Source organism: Bactrocera tryoni, chromosome 1 (assembly GCF_016617805.1).
Source record: "Bactrocera tryoni isolate S06 chromosome 1, CSIRO_BtryS06_freeze2, whole genome shotgun sequence".
In the NCBI taxonomy this organism is placed as follows: domain Eukaryota; kingdom Metazoa; phylum Arthropoda; class Insecta; order Diptera; family Tephritidae; genus Bactrocera; species Bactrocera tryoni.
This window is the reverse complement of record NC_052499.1, coordinates 57,017,747-57,036,892: the sequence shown is the minus strand read 5'-3', so window position 1 is coordinate 57,036,892 and position 19,146 is coordinate 57,017,747. Positions and strand designations below refer to the sequence as shown.

The following is a 19,146-nucleotide window of genomic DNA, read 5'->3' as shown; positions in this document are numbered from 1 at the left end:
CTGTATATGGGCGGCAATCACTTGTTGCCATAATTTTCGTTAATCTGGCGTAATGAGTTGTACGCCATTTTTGCCAAATTGTTTGGTGAGTGCCTGATAACAATGTTTGCACTAATTTGGTCTTTTAATGGTACTCCACTGACACTTGATGCGCTTTTAATTGCGCCAAACGCTTAAGAGTCCACACTCACCATTCGATGGCGTTGCACAAGTGTTGGTGATTTTACGAGTATTATATTGTTGTTGTTGTTGTTATAGCTAACTAACATCGCATGCCACGCCATTGATGGTGTCGACAATACTAAACTTGCCACACTAAGTACGTCCCGAACTCTGCTACCGCCCCGTCGTATGGCTGTGTTTGCCCTCCTCTTCTAGTCACTGTTGCTCTTGCTCACAACCACCCCCCCCACCCCCCTTCTAGTTGGTGAGTGGGTGAGTTGTAGCGCCAGCACAATTGTTGTAGTTATTGTTGTTATAGACGTGGTTTGCTTGCCTGTGGCGGCTGCTGTATGTCTGTGTGCGCACTGTTGGCCGCCGTTCGGTTTCGGTTTTTATTGCATTCGTCGAGTTGCTGGGGAAATACCTCTGCTGCTTCGGCGATGACAAAATGATTTGTTGCTGCTATTACGTGTACATTCGCGGCAATGCTGCTGCTGCTAAGTGCGCGCCCGCGTATTGGTGTGTTTTATTCACTGTGCTTTCTTCGCAGCACTTCGCGTTGGCAACTGAAGTGGCCGCACGCCACTGAGTGCATTCGAAAATTCATGGGAAAAGTAAGCGATTCATTAGTTTCAAATTGTTGCGGTTTTTCAAACGCGTCATTCGCAATTACTCTGACTGTGCCAACTCAGCTGCTGCTGCAATGTAGTGCAATACACACGCACAAATACACGAACATGTATATCGGACAATGCAAGTGTGCTTTCGGGCGTGCATTTTCAATGTCACGCATACGCCCTGGCACACAAGGTTAAATATGCTTCATATAATATAGATATAATGAATTTTTGTTCAATTCTACGAAAACATATAAAAATTTAATAAAATATAAAAATTTCTGTATAAATACTTATAAAAAAAATATTTTTTTCTTCTTTTTCCACAGTTTGATGTGCATGATTCAACAGCTGCCAATATGAGGTCCTTATCAAGTGCTGGTGCTGATATTCTAACAAAACACTCGATTAATTCGTTGCTGGAACAACGCCAAGATTTCCTAAGTAGACGAAACGAGACTGCTGATGAGCTAATAACGCCTTTAAATGGTAAGCTATTTCAAAAGAAATTTATTAAAATAGAACTGAAACTAAAAAAATCGATTTGTACTTAAACACTTGACAGAAGCCTTCTACTGCAAGACTCCCTTCTAATGGCTAATAAATCTGGTGAAGAGTATTTCATATGTAAAAAAATGTGGAGAACCATTAGCTTTTCCCATTATAGTTTACCTTGCCCAAGTCTGGAATCTATAACCTAGTGATAGTTTCGTAATTAACCTTTTATGCGCTATGAAATTCGATATATGGTTCTTGTTAACCAAGGTCCTCTATTCTAATAGAATTGACTTATCTAATATTTCTAAAAATTACTCATGTCAAAAAGAACATAAATTTTCAAGAACTTGATTTACTCTCTACACCGTTTTTATGCATATTAGGTTAAAACGGGGTTTTCAATAGGGACGCCACAAAAGCAGACCGATAGGGCCAGCAAACGACGCCATATTTTTCCCGCTCTTTTCATATTTCTCTTCAGTAAGGTTTGCCATTTCATCATGGAAATATATACGATCCAAAAACGAGTCCAAATTATTAAAATTTACCACCGAAATTCGGAGTCCGTTGCCTCAACTTTAAGAGCGCTACGTTCAATTTATGGTCGTCATAATCGTCCTGTCAGATGAACAATTGAGCGTCTAGTAGAAAGATTTTAATCCACAGGCTTAGTAAAAATTGTTCTCGTGCTAGTGAGACAAAGAAATGTCCGTAGTGTCGAGAATATTGTTGCCGCTGGCGCATCAATTGAGGAAGACCCAAAGTTCTCAAGTGTTGATCATCTCTATGATGTCGTTGTGGCGAATTTAGCGTAAAGATCTTGGTCTACATCCTCACAAGATAAAATTGATGCAAGAACTGACAGCCAGAGTCGTCGTACCTTCGGGAACTGGGCTGAACAACAACTTGAAAATGATCCGAATTTTCAACGAAAATCATCTTCAGCGATGAAGCTCATTCCTGGCTGAATGTCGCCGTCAATAAACAAAATATGCATTATTGTTCAGGCAGAATCCACACGTACTCCACGAGCCATCATTGCATCCCGAAAAAAACGCTTTGTTGAGATTTATGGGCCGGCGGCGTCATTAGGCAACACTTCTTTCGTGACTAAGACCGGCACATGACTGTGAATGGGAATCACTACCGATCAATGATAAAGGAAAATTTTTGGCGAATTGGCGGCTACGTCAATGCCAACAAGCCAGCTACGATTGATGAATTTCGTACGAATATCGAACGAGAAATTGCAGCAGAAAATTGCATTCAGCGTCTGACCTTCTTCCTCGTTTGTAGCGCTCTTATTAAAAAACCCGTTACTTAAATTTATAAATTATATCGCACTGCTGATATGGTTCATTAAAATCTCAAGTGTATCTGAGTGCTTAAACAGGTTCGAAGAGGGAAACTCTAAGATCCAACTCTTCTTCGGCTGGAGCCCTTAAAACTTGGACCACTATGTCACTGAGTCTACTTGTGGAGTCCTGGCTAATTCACCGAAGCTCAGCGAAAAGACCAGACATTCAGGTATATGTATATAAAGATCTCGGTTATGGCTGCCATAAAGGTTACAGTACACGCATCGCTTCGAAATAGAGCCAAAATCATGGAGGAGAGCTTTAACTTCGTTAGAAGAACGACTATACTAGCATTGAAATCGCTCAATGTGCGTTCTTAATTAGTTAAGTACAAGCAACAAGCTGCTTCTTTATTCGATCCGTTTGAGAGCCTGACCGCTGTGAAAGCTATGGGAGCTTCAAAGCCAATGGGCTTGCAAGAAAGCGCACTGTTTTTCCAATTATATCGGATTGTAAATGACCTAGATCTCTGCTGTATTTTACGTTCCAGCGCTGAGCCTATGCATCTCACTTGACAAATAGCTTTTATGCGACTGTGAGAGCCGTCTACCAAGAGTAGAACGCATGGAGTTAACTGCACTATGAAGCTACACATGATGGAAGTTGTGGTTTTGCACAGCACGGACCTTACCCACTATTGCTTAGCTCTTACGCGACTGAAAGTCAAACATTGGAATTGATATTAGTCACCATGACAAATTTTTATTAGGCTCAAAATACATTGTCGATTTATAAGGCCTTTTATGATCAATACCTAACTGTCTAGTGATTTATGAGCTCCCATATAAATAATTATGATTGAGGGGAACGACTTTTCGAAAACCGCTTACTACCAATACTGCATTAGCTTTTTACTTCAGAAGCTTTCCTTTTATGTCAAAAGTGAATAATACTCTGCATAAAGAAACTTACTAGTTTCTACAAAACTTCTGCAATTTTTAAACACATTTTGGTAGAGTTTTCTTGTTATTCAAAGCCTCTGATGGCATGTCAAATAAAATATATAATTTTTCCAAGATCCACTTTATCACTATACAAATTGTTTATTTCGGCAATAAAATTCATTTAAATTTTCCAAGAAGGAAATCTTGCTTTTAAATGTAACCTCAGAGAGCACAGAGTGCTTAGTTGCTCATTCTCTGGCATTTCTACCTTAGTGGTGACCATTGTATTCACATTGTCTAGCTCGCTTCGGCCAAATCTTTCGGTAATTCATTTTATACTATTTGGTCTATCAAATTCGTGTTAGCGACACTCAAAAATATTTGGCATCCATCCATTTTTGTCATTTTTTAAATTATACTGTTATATTACGCATATTTGCATACAGATTGCTATATTACTTCCAAAAAATGAGATCGTAAAATTTAAGATTTTATTTAAACTTGAACACAAGTCTAACCATTGGAAAATTAATTCAACACTTTGTAGTAGCACACTGAGCTGAACAATAGCGCACAACGCCTTCTTCTCCATCCGTTGAGTTGTAATCGGTAGTATTCAGCAAACCTTTTATTTTTAGAGCTGTTGTGTGTTTTTTATACCTAGGTAGGGTATATTAAGTTTGGCACGAAGATTGTAAAACTCAGAAGAAAGATTGGAGAATGCATTAAATAGATATGCAAATGATCAGCATAACGAACTGAGTCGATATAGCCATTTTCGTCAGTCTCTCATTCAGTCTGCCGGCTATATAGTATATATGCGAACTAGTCCCTCAGCTTTTGAGATATTGATCTGAGCTTTCGCACACGATCTTGTCTCTTCAAAAATGTGCTTATTTATTGAAACCGCAGCAATCGAATTACTATAGCATAAAGCTGTCGTACAAACTGAACAACGAGAATTAAGTGCTTGTAGGGAAACCTTTTTCATTACAGAGATATATTCAAGAAACTTGGCTTCAAGAACTGATAAACCGAGGCACTAATGCAGCTTGCATAGACATTTTTTAGATCCGCTCACGATAACATATAGTTGCCTTACAAACTATATATCCCAACCCGCTCATGTTATCGACCGCATCATTGCATGGTACCCTGTCCGCTTTCTATTTACTGCGACAAGTTCCCCTATACCGAGTTGCCGATAAGCGCTATCAGAGAATAAGAGTACAAGCCGAATAGAAAACCGAAGTCGATCAGCTTCAACCCATTTAGAGAGGTATCGTCATGAAGGCTGAATTTTTCAACTGTTGTTACAAAGATGCCTCGCATTGTTGCGTTCCAAGAGGTCATAGAAAGTATTTTTGGTCACATCGTCCTTCTCCTCCGTCGGGGTGTGGGCGCAAATCAGCGATATAAAGAAGAACTTCGATTTGATGCGTATTATGGATATACGTTCTTCCACCGAGGTGAATGCCAGGACTCGGCGACGGGGTCTCTCTCTCCTCCCCACGAATCACATACCGAACTTGCACACTTTTATATGGCCACTGTAGTAAATGTCACAAGGGCCTATTCATCTTAGTCCTTGTCCTATCGATCGCACTTCATGGTGACGGTGATGTACTCTCACGAGGACATCAACAAGCTGGGCAGCCCTTAAGTTGTAATCTTTTTTATAGATGAACTATAATACACTGCATCTGGAATGTCCGGTCCCTTAATTAGGAAGGTGATGCCGATATCATATAATATTATCTACTAGAAATCTAAATTTTCGTTCAGACGATTGTGACGCTTTCTAAAAAGGGAAAGTAACAGCATTCAAATTTCTCCACTCACGAGTCACTCTCTATTTTAAAGCAGAAAACCAAATTAAATTACGAATTCAGAAGAATATAAGTGACCTGGTCTACGGAAAGGGGGCTTAGGTGTCAAAAAATCAATTTTTTTCACTTTTTAGTTGATTCGGATGGAAGATGAGTTGTTTATTTTTAACAGTTGTTTCCCAGAAAACTAGTTTTCGCACGTTAGCTCCCTTTTCGTAGACCAGGTCACATATACAACTTAATAGAAAATATCGAAATAAATATTGATTTACTCATTCAAAAATGAAGAATCCTTCAACCAACTACATATTCAGGCGATTTTGGCAGTTGAACACTGTGACAGCATTAGAAGCGAGTTGGCCGACAATAAACACATACAAACAACGAATATACTTTATAATTCGTACAAATATTTGCACATATACATACATATATATTTGCAGTTAATTATATTTGCATATACTTCAGTGGTTTGCTGTGTTTGTACGCCTTGTGGGCAATGAGAATTTCGAAGAAATATATTCTTTGGCCAGTATTTATGCTGAGCGGACGCCAAGTATACGCTGCTGTGCCTATTGGCATAAAATGCCATCGCCTTCTAAACGAATTGAGCACCGAAGGCGGAAAAACACACACCATACACACACACACATGCATGCTTTTAATTTATTATATTTGCTTTATACTTGAAAAGTTTAAAAGAAAACTGAAAGAGTAGGCAAAGGAAATGCAGAATGTCAAAGGAAAAATGGCGGCAAAGTCGAACTAATATTATGGCAACATACTTAAGAATGTAATATACCGTTATATGTGCATATATGTGTGTGTTTGAAGCAGCTCACATTGGGGAATGCGGTTGTGTTGGCGACGCCAACAACAACTAAACAACGCACTCATGGTTGCATGCAACAACGGCAATAGTAATACTAATAGTTGCAGAAATAAAAATTACTACAGATAAATTTGATTTATTGTGGGCATATTTCATTGCATTAACAGGCATTATTATTGCTTGCGTTCGAGTGCAAGTCATACAAACAATTGCACACACACTCACTGCATGTAAATATATTTTTGTTTTGTTTGGTTGTTGTTTCTGTTGGCCTTCTTCAGCGCTGTCCCCAAGTTGTCGTGTTATACGCCTAGCACCAATTGACTTCATTTGTCGCCATGTTTAAAGAATTTTATACAGTGTTGCATTTACTGCACTTACACTTACTACGTATATGTAATAAAGGGTGTATTGATTAGAGTTGTCAGATTGGAAAACATCGCCAAATTTTATATTTTTAAAAGAAATGAAAACAATTGATAAGGAAAATTGAGGGTAAACAAGCAAGCAATTGTCAAATAACAAAGCCGAGCGCATATTTTCAGAGTTTTCAAATTTGTCACTAACTGACCAAAAAAAAAAACAACATTTTCAAGTATTTTAAAACAAATACTGATTATTGTCTAGGAAGTAGGTTTCTTTTGAACCAAAACAAGCACGCCAACACTTAGTATAATTTTCATACATTTGTTACAAGCCTTGGCTGATATAACCTACAATGTCTTCAGCGAATGACTTTTGATGACTTCGATGGACTCATGGCGCGTTCACTGAAAGTATTTTTCAGCTTCGAAAGCAAAAAATTTCATAGCGTGCTAAATCTGGCAAATACGGTGTCTAAACGATAGCTCTCGTTTCTTGTTTGGCCAGCAAGTCAGTCATAATGATGTTAGAAAGTGACGACGAATTATTTCGGTGATAAATCCATAGATTTTCACAACTCAGATCTTTTTCGACGAATTCTTCACTTAGATTACTCAAAATGGACAAATAGTATTCCTTTTTGACTGTTCATGCAGAACCACACCACGGTGATCAAGGGAAGCCATAAGCTAAAAGGAAACTATTAGTCTGATTTTTAACCAACTTTGCCGTTTTTTTCGGTTTCGGCTCATTTTGCAGCGCCATCCGCTAGATTGTTTCACAGTTTCGTTGTCGCATGCGCAAACCCATGAAAAGTTCGTTAATAGAGAGTTCTCAGCTACATTGTTAAGAGACTCTCGTTGAATTTGCTCACATATTAACTGGTTTATGTGGTATAAAGTCAAAAAGAATTTAGAAAATTGTTAATTTAGGTTGGTAAATTAGGTGTTTGTCTTTATACTGGAAATATCCGTTTACTTTGATTGACATTGGGACAAAAAAACATACAGAAATTGTAGAAAAGCAAAATATTTAATTAGTCTTAAATAATTATCGCCTTCAAAGTGATCCCAAGTAGATGTAATACACTGATACCACAATTTTTCCAGTCCTCGAAACACTTTTCATAAGCACTTTTTGGGGTGGCCTTTAGCTCCTTCAGCGAATTTTATTTTATCTCTTAAACGAGCATCACCTTGATTTTTTAGCAGCTTTTACGTGTTTTTTTGTTTTTTTGTTTTTTTGCCTTTTTCACGTTTTTTCCCCTCCAATCCGATGATTGTTGACTTGTTTGTATGTCAAACTAACAAACAGTTATATGCTTTCCATAGATGTAGAATCGGAATTCGCTCGATCAAGCACGTCCAAAGAGATCTGTTCACGGTACTCTTAAAAAAAAAAAGAAAACAGTTTCAAAGAAACGAGTCAAGCAAGAATGTAATTCATACCCGAAATATCCACCAAAATCATTCGAACGGACTAGCATCTCGTGATATGACCTCTGACACTTTCCTCAACGATTTTTAAACATCTTATCCTTCAATTTTTTATTATTTTCATCCTCTAAAGGGGTCGAATGTCGTCTAGAACGAGGCATGTCTTTAACGATCTCTCGGCCGTCTGAATCACCGTAAGCCTTTTCCAACATTCACAACGACTCCGCATACGAAATTTGGTTAGAAATAGCAGGGAACACCCTGTTTAGCGCACAAAAGTATTCTTTGTTGTTTTACACTTTGTCATTATTTGGGTTTTTATGTGTGAGCGGCAGTTAGCAGCCTGTCAACCAATTAGATCGGAGCTGCGTCCGCTCATTATAATTGTAAATCTAATGTAGGCAAATGCGGAACTCCGCATATGACACAATAAATGCGTCTTCCTTCTCTCTCAGCTTTAGCAGCAAATAATGAAAAATTAAACTCAAAATTAATACGTTCCAAAAACATACACACAAATACTAAAATAAAAATATATTTCAAATTCTATATACATATATTGAGCTCCTTCATTACTTCATTTATATCTCCAATAGAACCTCCGATTGCCATTAATGATTTCCTTGGCTTTGGCAAATCGACCACAAATCCGTTGCTGTTGGGCACCAATGGGGACACGCTGTCTACATCGATGGCCGCCTACACGCCATTAACACCGAGTTCATCGCAATCCTCTGCCTCGCCCGGCACCCTGTCAGCAAATTCTTTTGACATCTTTCAGGTGAGTATTTTTATTGCGAATTATCGGAAGTTAAAAGCTTTGCCCTATTTGGCATCAGCTAGCGTCTGCCACCAAATAATCGTAATAATATTGCAGCTAATTGTTTTTGCTATTTTGCACAGTAGTATGTTAAATGCACCATTTTGCACTGCACTGCGGCTTTACTTAAATATAAATATGCTTAACTAACATACAAGTATATAAAGAAGTACATAATTTTACTGCTTAAATGGCTCGATGTAGTTTACTTAATCACACTTATAAGTTTGCTGTAAGTTATTGTTGTAAAAAATATGCAGTTAGAATTGTTTAAATCGTAATTTTAGAAAAAAAAAACAAGTAAGGAAAGGCTAAGTTTGGGTGCAACCAAAAAATTATATATATAATCATCCTACGATTTCATTTATTATACATATGTACATATATATGTATATATAAATCGCCACTGACCGATATATTCGTTATAAGGTTTGTTAAACGAAAATCAGATAATATACAGGAGTTAGGGTTAGTATCACCCGATTTTATCCATTTTTGCCAATACCACATACTTACGGATGATCTAAGTAGAGGTACTTATTCAATAGGCTTCTTTTAACAGATCACACGTGAGTCGTTTCAAACTGTCGTGTTATTTGTTTACTAATATACCGCGTCCAGGTTGCAGTGAAGAAAATAGAATATACCAACCGTAGTTGGGACTGTGGGGAGTCGATTTGGCGCCTCTCGGATAGACGTATAGAACGACATGGGGCATTTTACGACGAGCCCCTAAATCGAGCCCCAAAATACAGTTTTGAACAGGAAATGAAGCCGATAGATCTTACCAAGCGACATCGCTACGCTCTATGGGCAATCCCGTTTCCATTCAGGCATCGGAGCAAAACATCACGCGTGTATTGGCCACTAATTGCGGTATAAAGTCACCTAGAAATTTGAAAATATTTATATTACGTATTTGGGGGCTCAAAAAATATTGACCCGACTTAACCAGACATACCATTGTCAGGGAAGGATTATCCATACGTTCAAACGTTTTCGCCCATCTCCGAAGAGTTTCATCAAGATATGCCAATTTTTAATGAAGTTACGGCCTATACAGACGGACGGACGGACAGACAAATTGTCACCTGGATTTCAACTCGTCTCCTTATCTTGTCATTTACATACATATATAACCCTATATCTAACTCGATCAATTTTAGGTGATACAGGGTTTGTCCGGAAAGTAATAGGTCTAATCTTCTTCCGCCGCGACTGTAATTCGAGGCGTGCGCGCAACCACTGGATTCGGTAGAGGGCGTTCCTAGCTAACGAACGAGCGGCTGGTCACTTGTCTCCGAGCACCTGGAGAGTCAGGACAAACAGGCACGCTACAGCCAAGATGTGCCCTCCTTAGACTTTTTTGTTTCCTTGCTGGAAAGGCCGATGAAAGGGGATCGCAGCAGCATGCACCTCGGCTCTCAAGGCTATTCCGGAGAATGCCTTCCGTAACGCCTTCAATGCTTGGAAATCACGCCTCCAGGGCTACATCGACGCAGAAGAAGCCTATTTTGAAAGTTTTTAAAGAATTGCATCGATTGGTTCAATGAATTCTTTCAAATCTACTCAGTCCTATTACTTTCCGGAAAGCCTGTACAAAGAACCGTTAGGTGAACAAAACTATTATACTCTGTAGCAACAGGTTGCAAGAGAATAACAAGAAAAAGAAACATAACTTCAGTTACACCGAAACTATAATATCTTTTACAAATAAAAAAGATTCCTTGGAAGAACTTGGATCGGTCATTAAGAACACATTACAAATTTTAGAAGCTAGGTGAAAGTGGAAGATTTAATCAGATTTGAAATAGCACAATGGATTCATTAATCTTACTGTATATTCCAACCAGCATCCATTCAAAAAATTGGAACCGATTAAGAAATTTTTTTAGAATATTGAGTTTTCAAGCATTTGATATTAGTAATCATTGAATAAACTAAAATGTATATATTTTCCTAACCAAATTAAGCAGCATAAATGTGGTTACTGGGCTATTACCGAATCAGACCTGCTGCAGATTCCGTTTTGATAATTATGCATGTCGCTTGAATTTAAGCCCTATTTCCAGTTTCTGCTCTAAATGACCAAATCCAAGGCAAGCGTCCTTAAAGAAGATCTGATAGTTCATTTCACATTTTGTAAAAAAATGAATAGTAAATGGTGCGATGAATATATCTAATCTTTCTCTACACAACTGTCAAAGTTAACTTCAGAGAACAGTGATCGTTCTTATCATGTATGTCTAATGAATCGTTACCAGTTATAATCGAATCCCCAATTGATTGGTTTGAAACCCAGAAAAACTCTTATTATTCACTCTCGGTCAGAAAATTTACAAAAAGATCACTCATCTACGTTGCCAAGAACTCATTCTCTTCAGACATCAATAAGAAAGATGAACCTTTAAGGCTTACATTGATCTCAATTTCAGCAATCCCCGCGTTAGTTAAGATCGCGGCAAGGCTAGCCGATACTCGAATGAAGAAGTGTTAACATATTGTCACTAGCGAAGTTAGGAATCGTCATGCAAGGATTTTGGGCTAGCTATTGAAATAAATATTGATTAGTGGACAAAGATTTTATTTGTCATTTACTATCCAGAAACGGAAGTCTGTGAAAAGTTCGAAGGATCCATCAAGGACTAGACACAAAAAATTTTGTGACAGACACCTAGATCAAAATAGATAGTTAACTCATATTTTATTTAATATCTGTATGCATTAGTTTACAAATATAATGTTGTGGTTATATCAAATCGTTCAATGAAGTAGTTTATATAAAAAAATACATACTAACATAAAATAATGCCTTTAAGAATTTTGTCTCTGCCTTTTTGCGCTGAAAAACTCTCCTCCAACTATTATTGACTATTATGGATTTTGATTTTTAATTTTAACATATTTATTGTTTATTTTCCTTTTCTTGTTGTATGTTCTTCTACTTTTTTCTTTAAATGAAATGGAAACGAATTTGATTTTAGTTTGAAAATGTTGCACAAAATAACACACCACTTAAGGTATTTCAAAGAAACATCAGCTTCGATTGTTCTGCACCTTTATCGCCAAGTACGCCCACCACTATTTACAATCGCTCTTTTCTCAATTCACCTTTAGTCAGGTAAAGCTCACTTTTAACTTTTTTAAAATAAATATTTTAACATTTCATATACACTTATTGCTCGAACGGCATCTTATTGGACATAATATTTAAAAATTATTCTATTTTTTCGTTGTAATTTGAAATTGTAGCGATGGCAGCAACTCATCGAGCGCCAATGGTCTATCGGTTGATTCGATACCGTTGATGTATCAGAATAATTTCGTGGGCAGCGGCATTGGTGGTTGTCTCTCGAATAGTCGCTCGAACTCGCCGGAGAGTCAGAACAGCAATCAATCCAATGTGGAGCACAATTTGATAGATATGATCGTAAGTTGCCACAACTCAGTAAAAATATTTATTCATCTAAAATTACTACCTTCTAATCGCAACAGAACCTGCTCTCTGTGGCAGACAATAATGACTCGCAAATTTCACTGCAGCAGCAGCAGCAATTGTCATCGCAATTGTCGCAACAACAACTAACACAGCTGTCAACGCATCCGCAACAGCTGCCATCATCACTGCATTTCGAGCAGTCATTGCCGTTCGGGCAGCAACAGCAACAGCAAACATCTACTACCTCTCTGGGCAATCTGGGGAATGGCAATAACGGTATGTCGAGCTTTACCACAAATCTCTTCGACGAACAGCAATTGCAGAACTTCGATGCACTCACCGCTGTCGATTTGGAACTGTCGAAGCTGCAAAATATGCAGGCATTCAACACGCTCAAGTTATTGCAGGCACAGTCGCAACAGGTGCCACTGCTCAATCACTTGCTGCAGGGCTATAGCAATGGCATGAACCAGTTCAAGGGCTTGCCACAGCCACAAGCACAACCGCAGTCGGCCGCCGCCGCAGATGCGCATTTGGACCGCGTTGCAAAGTTCTATCGCAGTTCGGCCGCACTCTATGATGCCACTTGCACTTGGAGCGGGCAGTTGCCGCCGCGTTCGCACCGCATGTTAAATTACTCGCCTAAAGTGTTTCTCGGCGGCATACCCTGGGACATAAGCGAACAATCGCTAATACAGATATTCAAGCCGTTTGGACAAATTAGGTAAAGTATACATCAGTGCTTCTTATTTTCAGTAGAGTATTGGACCATTTTTATTTTCTACAGAGTCGAGTGGCCCGGCAAAGAGCAACAAGCGGCGCAACCGAAGGGTTATGTCTACATAATCTTTGAATCCGACAAACAAGTGAAGGCTCTACTATCCGCTTGCGTTTTACAAGTCGATGACTCACAGAGTGGTGGGATTTATTACTTCAAGATTTCTTCTCGACGCATTAAAGCCAAGGACGTAAGTTATTCCGCTTTTAAAAAAGTTTTGCTTCAATCAGCCAATTTCAAAATATTATAAACTCTTTTTTTACAGGTTGAGGTCATTCCTTGGATTATCGCCGATTCAAATTTTGTCAAGTCCACGTCACAGAAATTAGATCCAACCAAAACCGTATTTGTGGGCGCATTGCATGGCAAGCTCACCGCAGAGGGTCTCGCAAAGATAATGGATGACCTTTTTGATGGCGTGCTATATGCAGGTGAGATTATTTACCTTTTACGCCATATTTATATAAAATATTTAAAATTTTATGAAAAAGAAAAAATTTACCAAAACCAAATAGTTTTAATTGCAAAATGACTTGAAATGGATATTTTCAAAGATTTGAAATTGCAAGATGTGCACAAAAATAAGTCGTGATCAAGCTATGGAAACCCTATCCTACATAGTCTACTTTGCTGCATAGTTACTTCTCAACTAATATCAAGCCGCTCCCACAAATGCCAATAGCAAACGAGTCAATCGCTGAAAAATGCAGTGAGAGTCAATACCATATAGGGTGTTTTATAGTGTATAGAGTTCCCTATATAGAAATTGACTTATTTGAAAAGTTGAAAAGGGACTCCTTTAAAAACATCATTGGTCCATATTTCTTTTAAAACTTACGATGGAGCTAACGTGGCCTTTAAAAATAAGCACAAGAGGAAAATATTCACGATCTCTATCCATCCAAAAACCGTCTCTTTTGACCGCCTATGTCATGTAAATTATCTCAAGTTTGAGTACTGGGGATATATGTATGTATGTACGTCAAGATAATAGTCTAAGATCTGGTGTTAGTAGAAAACTAGATCTATGGTCGCCCTAAAACACTGTCGTGATAGCCATAAGTACGAAATTCGAAATGAATAATTTTTGTTCTAATTTCAAACAACTTTTCCATAAAACTTCATAATCAAGCAATCTCCCAAAGTGCAAATTCACAACAAAATTTTCAGATCACTAGCCAGCTGACCTTTGAGACTGTAACGATATTAGGTCGAGAACGTCTTGTGACGGAGAACTTTCTTTTTTACTAGGGACTAAATATAGAAATAATTGGTCCAATATTCAACAACAAACGTCCATTTTGTCGCATAGCGCTATCGAATCTCCGAGTTTTCCGAAATGATTATGCCCAGTTTTTGGAACCGTCGACATACGACTACTATAAGAGAAACCTACATAAAAACTGATCTATAAAAATCAAGTTCTTATACTTAAAATATATTTATTTTTACCAATAAGGTTTATATACAAAATTGACGATACATTACTGTCGAAGAAATGTCTTCAAATAACGGTTGCTCCAAGTAGAGGCACTCTTTTCAATAATCTTTCACTGACAGATCACGCGTGAGTCATATCCAGCAGTCATGTTAATTTGATTCAGTATTGTTTGACATTTCATCATGGAAAGCCTTACGCCTGAACGTGGTCTATAAACTGTTCAACTTTATTACGAAAACTCACGTACCGTAAAGAATGTGATTCGCACGCTTCGCTCAACTTATGGTCAATATAATCGGCCTACTGAGCGTACTAGTCTCAACACCATTACTCCTCATTATTAGATAATATTCGACCGAATATACCATGTCCAGCACGCAGTGAAGGGAATATAGCAGCCGTAGCTCAGAGAAGACCGTTGAGAAATTTTATTTAGCCATGAGGCTCATTTCTGGCTCAATGGGTATATAAATAAGCAAAATTGCCGCATGAAGAACAACCTGAAGAGATTCAAGAGCTGCCATTTCAATCAGAAAAAACTCGTGGTGTGGTTTGTAGGCCGGTGGAGTCATCGGTGCATATTTCTTTAAAAAATTATGCTGATGAGAACTTAACCTTCAATGGCAACCGTTATCGCGACACGATAATCGACTATTGGATGCCTGAAATTGAAGCTCGTGATCTTAGCGACATTTGGTTTCAACAAGACGATGACAATGGATGTGTTGAGAGAACACTTCGGTGAACAGATAATTTCACGTTTTGGGCCGGTCAATTGGCCACCAATATCGTGTGTTATTACACCGTTAGACTTTTTCCTGTGGGAGTATGTAATGTCTAAAGTCTATGTGAACAATACCGCTTCGATGTCGAAATGCTCGAACGAGTCACCGAAAATTGGACTCAACGGATGGACCATCGGAGGCGTATCGGCAGCCAAAATTTGAAAGAGATAATCTTTAAAACCTAAAAGCCAAAGAATGTTCTTTCGAATGATAAAAAAAACAGTCCCCAATAAATTTGAAGTTTCTGTGATTTTTCTTTAAAAAAGTATAGGACCTCGAAATAGATCGTCCTTTATAAATTATCAGCAGATAAGCTGAGGCTATTTAGGCATGGCCGCACTTCTGTTGTAAAAGTTTAAGAGATTTTATACTTGTCCTTTCCTATCCAAGACACTGCTCATCTGTCGGAACAACTGTTATTGAATTACTATAGCGTATAGCTGTCAAGCTTGTCTGTTCGCTGCAAGAAAGAGTTTATGATTAAGTAAAAATATCACCATATTAAGTGCAATTTGCTTCCCAGTAAATTCCTCATATCTAATGAGATAAATATTGGAAGTATGTTTGAGCAAGCATTACTGATACACTATTATTATCAACTAATGTAAAATACACTATCTTGTTTCAAGGTATTGATACCGACAAATACAAGTATCCCATTGGTTCCGGACGCGTTACTTTCAACAACAATCGCTCGTACATGAAGGCGGTTTCGGCGGCGTTCATCGAAATACGCACGTCTAAGTTCACCAAAAAAGTGCAGGTGGATCCATATCTCGAAGACTCGCTCTGCTCTATCTGTGGTGTGCAGCATGGACCATACTTCTGTCGCGAACTGTCGTGCTTTAGGTAAGTTAAAAGTAAAAAGAAAAAAGTTATTTGGAAAAATAAACGATATATTATATAAAAAGTATTAAAGTATTTTCTTACAAATATGTTCTTATATAATACTTTACTTTTTGCATTAATTTTTGAAAATTTTAATATATTTTATTAATTTTAATTTTTTTATTTTTTTATTTAATAACAGATACTTTTGTCGCGCCTGCTGGCAGTGGCAGCATTCCTCCGACGGCGTCAAGAATCACAAGCCGCTAACGAGAAACTCCAAGTCGCAAATGTTAGTGGGGATTGGGCCGGCATCCTCGACAGCCTCACTGTCTTCCTTGAGCTCGACACCACAGCCACAGCAACAACAACCACAATTGCACTCGCAGCATACGCCACCACAATCGCAACAACATCAGCATCAGCAGCAACAGGCGCATGCTCATCAGAACCACCTAAATGGTGGCGGCTTTCAGTTGGAGCATGCGCAGCAACAACAAACCAACTCACACATGCAGCGCTTCAATCAAATGCAGCAGCAGCAACATCAACATCAACAACAACAACGCCAACACCGCACATCGCCACAACCCATGTTTCAGCTGAACCAACAAATACAACACCAGCAACAACAACAACAACAACAAAATCAGCAACAATCTATATTTTAAGCCGTGCTTTGCTAGCGTTAAGCCAAAAACTCAATGGAATTGTTAAGTTGCTAGTTGAACTAGCTTATCACACAAACCTATATCTACATATACTATACTCGTATATCTATATACATATATATATATCGACATATAACCAATTGAATAGTGTGTAAATTAATTTAGTTACAAGCCTACTTTCTTTTACTATTATCTCTCTTTTTTTTGTTTCTTCTTTATGATTTTTGTTAGACCTAATTGTAAGCAAGCACAAAATGTAGTTTTTCATTTCCTGTAAATATTGTATAGTTTTTAGGGACATTATTCATATTTTTTTTTTGTATTTTTTTTTTTTTGTGTTTTGAAACGCTTCTCCGCATTGAGGCACTCATTTGAGTTGAGCTGCAAATTTAATGATAACTTTTAGGTTTTTAGGTATTTAGTCAGCTGCCAATTGCTGCATTGTATATATACATACATATAATACATACAGACAACAAAAAGAAAAAGTACTCGTGTAACATATCAACTGTTTGCAATTTTATTTTAAGCTTATACATATGTACATACATTAACTTAGCTGCTTTCTAAAAGCTGAACTGTTCCATTAAGTTTTCCGTTTGTTCGGTTCGCTTTAAGTCTAAATCTAATTACTTAGGACACTCTTAAGGCTTGCTATGTTTTAGAAATTAATTATTTCTAATTAGTTTAGCAATTATGTTTGTAGTTTACCAAATAACTATTTGTAAATAAGCTAACTTAAGATGATTATTTTCTACAGAATTTACATATTTATTTACATTTAGGTACATAATTGGTGGAAAAATCAGTTTTTACTTTAGTATTGAAAATTGAACATTTTCCAACACAATTGCAAGGTTTTGTAAACGAATTTATTTATTTGTGTATGCCTTTTTAATGCGGATGTTTGCTTTCAAACTTTATGTCATCACCACACACCTCCCCTAGTTAATGTTTGTTATTTATATTTGCATTGTTTATTCGAATTAATTATATTGTGTACCTAACGGTTTCATTTTGTTATTGTTAATATTATTACAAAATTATTTTTGTTCATTTTGATTATTATTTGGTAGCTTTTGTTCGAAGCTGAAATTCAAATAACGAATTTGAATCATTTCAATGCCGGTCAATGAATCGATTTAAGTTGCTTTTTTTGTTTTTGTGAAAATAAATTTTCAGTTTTTCTTTATAAAAAATATTATTATTTATTGAATTTTGTTTCATAATTACGATGATGTGAGGTTTCTTACTTTTTTAAAGAAATAACACAGAAACTTCAAATTTATGGGCAATACTTATTATCATTCAAAAGATCATTATTTGGCATTAATTTTTTGAAGATTATCTCTTTCAAATGCTGGACGCGGCTACGATTCAGATGGTCCATCCATTGAGTCCTATTTTCGGTGACTCGTACGAGCATTTCGGCTGATAATTGGCGAATGACCCGTGTGATGTTATGCTTCAAGACCTGAATCGAAGCGGGATTGTTCGCATAGACTTTAGACTTTACATATTCCCACAGAAAAAAGTCTAACGGTGTGATATCCGACGATGTTGTTGGCCAATCGACCGGCACAAAACGTGAAATTATCTGCTCTACGAAGTATTCACTCAAAAAATCCATTGATTGATGCAGTGTTCGGGAAGTGGCGCCGTCGTTTTGAAACCAAATGTCGCCGAGATCACAAGCTTCAATTTCAGACATCAAATCATGGCGCGATCGCCACACTAAACTGTTTTTTTTTCTGGATGACATGGCAGTTATTGCATCTCTTCAGGTTGAGCTTCGTCCCAAATGCGGCAATTTTGCTTGTTTACATACCCATTAAGACAGAAATAGGCATCATCGCTGAACAAAGTTTGGTTCGAAATGATGCGATGTGGCTTGGTAATTTCATACGCTTTCAGTTTAAGATCTCGACGTAAAATACGGCATGTCGTTCCATACCGCAGTCCGAGTTAAAACAAGTAAGGAAGGGCTATTTTAAGCAAGAGGACACACTGTTATCAAAGAGAGATTCTTTCTGTATTTCAATGAGATTTCATATTGACCATAATGCGGTATAGAGTCAACCGGAAATTTGAAAATCTTTAGTAATAAGTATATGGGGTCTAAGAAAGACTGGAGCTTATGCATTTTTGCCACATGTACATTCTGTCATCACAAAAATGTTCAATTCTTGACCGATATTTTCGGCTAAAATTTAGCCATATTCACTAAGGTCCACATGTTCAGAGTTTTGAATCCTTAAAAAATTATTTTCCGTTTTCAACAATTTTTGGGCGCTAGATTTATTCCGATAACATATTGATGTTTGATTTGTATACTGTAAAGTGAAAGAATCAGATGGGATTTAAAAGTTTATTGTATGGGAAGTAGGCGGGGTTATCATCCGATT

At 37.5% G+C, this 19,146-nt stretch overlaps 1 protein-coding gene across 1 annotated transcript; it reads left to right on the top strand.

Annotated features, from left to right (window-relative positions):
* Positions 1–1,108: 1,108 nt before the first annotated feature.
* LOC120766391 lies at positions 1,109–17,907 on the top strand. Its single transcript, XM_040091832.1, has 9 exons — positions 1,109–1,268; positions 8,576–8,760; positions 11,784–11,920; positions 12,052–12,229; positions 12,295–12,962; positions 13,026–13,206; positions 13,282–13,447; positions 15,872–16,091; positions 16,273–17,907. The coding sequence occupies exons 1-9, from the start codon at positions 1,139–1,141 to the stop codon at positions 16,739–16,741; spliced, it is 2,334 nt and encodes a 777-aa protein (XP_039947766.1). The 5' UTR covers positions 1,109–1,138; the 3' UTR covers positions 16,742–17,907.
* Positions 17,908–19,146: the final 1,239 nt, after the last annotated feature.